This window comes from Oncorhynchus kisutch, unplaced genomic scaffold (assembly GCF_002021735.2).
Source record: "Oncorhynchus kisutch isolate 150728-3 unplaced genomic scaffold, Okis_V2 scaffold2867, whole genome shotgun sequence".
Lineage (NCBI taxonomy): Eukaryota > Metazoa > Chordata > Actinopteri > Salmoniformes > Salmonidae > Oncorhynchus > Oncorhynchus kisutch.
The window spans coordinates 17,987-22,651 of record NW_022264812.1 but is presented as its reverse complement, the minus strand read 5'-3'; the positions used below and the strand labels follow the sequence as shown (position 1 = coordinate 22,651).

General features: G+C 48.0%; 1 protein-coding gene across 1 annotated transcript; it reads left to right on the top strand.

Annotated features, from left to right (window-relative positions):
- Nucleotides 1–1,408: 1,408 nt before the first annotated feature.
- On the top strand, nucleotides 1,409–4,251 carry LOC116370962 (protein eyes shut homolog; the record flags this gene model as incomplete). The annotated part of the gene is made up of 2 exons (XM_031819917.1): nucleotides 1,409–1,503; nucleotides 3,992–4,251. Coding segments are annotated over exons 1-2 (355 nt in total), but the record flags the coding sequence as incomplete, so codon positions are not given.
- Nucleotides 4,252–4,665: the final 414 nt, after the last annotated feature.

Here is a 4,665-nt window from a genome sequence, read left to right as displayed (position 1 = left end):
TATAATTACACCCAGATAAGACAGGAGAATTACACACAGAGTGGACAGAAGGATCCTAGACCTCCATCACATAGACTAAGGCACCCACTCTGCCAAAGCACAGCCCCCACACCACTAGAGGGACATCAACAGACCACCAACTTACTACCCTGAGACAAGGCTGAGTATAGCCCACAAAGATCTCCTCCACCGCATGAGCCCGAGAGGGCTGCAAAACGGACAGGAAGATCACGTCAGTGACTCAACCCACTAAAGCCTGGCATGACATGACGCACCCCTCCTAGTGACATAATAGGATCAGAGGCAGAGAATCCCAGTGGAGAGAGGGGAGCCGGCCAGGCAGAGGCAGCCTGGGCGGTTCTTCGCTCAGTGCCTTGCCGTTCACCTTCCCACTCCTGGGCCAGACTACACTCAATCAGTGTAGTCGTCAGTAAAGTCTTCAGTAAAGTCTTAAAGGTCGAGACCGAGTCTGCGTCTCTCACATGGATAGGCAGACCATTCCATTAATATGGAGCTCTATAGGAGAAAGCCCTGCCTCCAGCTGTTTGCTTTGAAATTCTAGGGAAAATGCGTCTTGTGACCATAGCATATGTGTAGGTATGTACGGCAGGACCAAATCAGAAAGATAGGTAGGAGCAAGCCCATGTAATGCTTTGTAGTTTAGCAGTAAAACCTTGAAATCAGCCCCAGCCTTAACAGGAAGCCAGTGAGACTAGCAGTGGAGTAATATGATCCCATATGTATCAGTCCCTAATAAGATGAGAAGAATGGAAATCTGCCCTGCCTTAACAGGAAGCCAGATGAGACTAGCAGTGGAGTAATATGATCACATAGGTATCAGTCCCTAATAAGAGGAGAAGAATGGAAATCAGCCCCAGCCTTAACAGGAAGCCAGTGAGGCTAGCAGTGGAGTAATATGATCACATAGGTATCAGTCCCTAATAAGAGGAGAAGAATGGAAATCAGCCCCAGCCTTAACAGGAAGCCAGTGAGACTAGCAGTGGAGTAATATGATCACATATGTATCAGTCCCTAATAAGAGGAGAAGAATGGAAATCATCAGTGGAACTCAAACTGGATCCCTCTTCTATTATTTAGTGACATCATCACTGTACCATTTCACTTCCTGTATTCCAGACCTACGATGTACCATTTCACTTCCTGTATTAGAGACCTACGATGTACCATTTCACTTCCTGTATTCCAGACCTACGATGTATCATTTCACTTCCTGTATTAGAGGCCTACGATGTACCACTTCACTTCCTGTATTCCAGACCTACGATGTATCATTACACTTCCTGTATTAGAGACCTACGATGTACCACTTCACTTCCTCTATTCCAGACTTATAATATATTATTTCACTTCCTGTATTCCAGACTTACGAGTGCCTCTGTGTCCCCGGATGGGAGGGCGAGTTCTGCCAACAGGAAATAGAGAGTGTTCATCACAGCCGTGCTTAAACAACGCCACCTGTACTGACCTCCTCAACAGCTACCAGTAGGTACCACAGTAGGGTTGTGTCTGATTCAGACATAGGACAAAGCTACAGGTAGGTACCACAGTAGGGGGTGTCTGATTCAGACATAGGACAAAGCTACAGGTAGGTACCACAGTAGGGTTGTGTCTGATTCAGACATAGGACAAAGCTACAGGTAGGTGCCACAGTAGGGTTGTGTCTGATTCAGACATAGGACAAAGCTACAGGTAGGTACCACAGTAGGGTTGTTTCTGAATCAGACATAGGACAAAGCTACAGGTAGGTACCACAGTAGGGTTGTGTCTGATTCAGACGTAGGACAAAGCTACAGGTAGGTACCACAGTAGGGTTGTGTCTGATTCAGACATAGGACAAAGCTACAGGTAGGTACCACAGTAGGGTTGTTTCTGATTCAGACATAGGACAAAGCTACCAGTAGGTACCACAGTAGGGTTGTGTCTGATTCAGACATAGGACAAAGCTACAGGTAGGTACCACAGTAGGGTTGTGTCTGATTCAGACATAGGACAAAGCTACAGGTAGGTACCACAGTAGGGTTGTGTCTGATTCTGGCCTGGTTAAAGATCCCCAAACTGAAAATAAACATATCAGACTGTCCATATCATACAGACTGTCCACCCTATAGTGTTAATCAGAGAGTACAGTGTGGGTCCACCCTATAGTGTTAATCAGACAGTACAGTGTGGGTCCACCCTATAGTGTTAATCAGACTGTACAGTGTGGGTCCACACTATAGTGATAATCAGACTGTACAGTGTGGGTCCACCCTATAGTGTTAATTAGAGAGTACAGTGTGGGTCCACCCTATAGTGTTAATCAGACAGTACAGTGTGGGTCCACCCTATAGTGTTAATCAGAGAGTACAGTGTGGGTCCACCCTATAGTGTTAATCAGAGAGTACAGTGTGGGTCCACCCTATAGTGTTAATCAGAGAGTACAGTGTGGGTCCACCCTATAGTGTTAATCAGACAGTACAGTGTGGGTCCACCCTATAGTGTTAGTCAGACATTGTCATTGCCATTGCATCAGTCTACACAGTCACACAATAAATGCAAGGAAGCCTTGCTCAGATAGCTTGGGGTTGTAGCTGTTATGTCCCCTGCCTCCAGCTCTTGAATCCAGCCCACTGTCTTTCCCATCTTTCCTCTCACTCTCTCTATCCAAGAAAATATGAAAAATATGAGTGTGTGAGAGAAAAGGAGGAAAATGCCCAGATAGTGATTATATTTTCCACCTAGCTAACAGCATCAGCAATAATGAACTGCAGATGGCAGGTCAAACTAATGAATCAATCAATGGCTCGCAGCATGAAGGGTTTCTGGGGATCTGTGAGTCATCGGGAGGGAAAACGGCTGTATTTGCTCAAACCTAATGTGTCTTCACACTGGGGAGAGAGAGAGATGGAGGGGGAGGATGGAGAGACTGAGAGAGATAGGGGGAGGAGAGAGGAGAGAGGGGGGGGGGAGAGAGAATGTGAGGATGGAGGGAGAGGAGAGAGCGAGAGAGAGGAGGGGGAGGAGAGAGCGAGAGAGAGGAGGGGAGGAGAGAGAGAGAGAGAGAGAGAATGGAGGTGGAGGAGAGGAGAGAGAGATGAGGGGGGAGAGAGAGAGGAGGGGAGGAGAGAGAGAATGTGAGGATGGAGGGGGAGGAGAGAGGAGGGGGAGGAGGGGGAGGAGAGAATGTGAGGATGGAGGGAGAGGAGAGAGAGAGAGAGAGGGGGAGATGGAGAGACAGAATTTGAGGATGGAGGGAGATAGGGGGAGGAGAGAGAGAATGTGAGGATGGAGGGAGAGAGGAGGAGGAGAGAGAGAATGTAAGGATGGAGGGAGGGAGTGTGGAGAGAGAGAGAATGTGAGGATGGAGAGAGAATGTGAGGATGGAGGGAGAGTGGGAGAGAGGAGGAAGGGGAGGAGAGAGAGAATGTGAGGATGGAGGGAGAGAGAGGGAGAGGAGGGGAGGAGAGAGAGAGAGAGAATGTAAGGATGGAGGAGAGTGGGAGAGAAGAGAGAGATAATGTAAGGATGGAGGGAGAGTGGGAGAGAGGAGAGAGATATGTGAGGTTGGAGGGAGAGTGGGAGAGAGGAGGAGGGGGAGGAGAGAGAGAGAATGTGAGGTTGGACGGAGAGAAGGAGGAGGGGAGGAGAGAGAGAATGTGAGGATGGAGGGAAAGAGAGGAGGGGGGGAGGAGAGAGAGAGAACTTAAGTTCACACTGGACACCACGTGAGAGAGAGCATGGAGGGAAATAACATGTTGTTAGTTAAATCATTAACACACATCATTTATTTTGGAGAAACCATCCCCAACCTTTGTATTATATGTGAATATCAAGATGAACCAGAGCTCCCCTTTCCTATCTGTTCCCTCTTACCGCTATGTTGCTAGTTACATCATAAACACATAGGCATATCATTTATTTTTAAAGAAACAATCTCCAACCTTTGTATAGAGAACATCAATACCAACCCTAACGCCTCCTGTTTCCCCAGGTGTCTATGCCCGCAGGGCTGGGTAGGTGTGGACTGCTCTGAGGATGTGGATGAGTGTGACTCTGGGCCCTGTCTGAACGGAGCTCAGTGTCAGGAGTCACCCCTACCTGGGGAGTTCAGCTGCACCTGCCCCCCCTTCTTCAGTGGGCCCTTATGCAACATGCCCTTTGACCCCTGTGACCCTGCCCACAATCCCTGCCTGCACAATGCCACCTGCCTGACTCGTTCTGATGGAACAGCAGCCTGCAGATGCCGACCCGGTGAGCTACTATTAGTTCCTGTGGTGTATTCCAGTGAGCTACTATTAGTTTCTGTGGTGTAGTCCAGTGACCTACAATTAGTTCCTGTGGTGTAGTCCAGTGAACTACTATTAGTTCCTGTGGTGTAGACCAGTGAGCTACTATTAATTGCTGTGGTGTAGTCCAGTGAGTTACTATTAGTTCCTCTGGTGTAGTCCAGTGAGCTATTAGTTCATGTGGTGTAGTCCAGTGAGCTATTAGTTCATGTGGTGTAGTCCAGTGAGCTATTAGTTCATGTGGTGTAGTCCAGTGAGCTATTAGTTCCTGTGGTGTAGTCCAGTGAGCTATTAGTTCCCGTGGTGTAGTCCAGTGAGCTATTAGTTCCTGTGGTGTAGACCTTTGAGATACTATTTGTTCTTGTGGTGTAGAACAGTG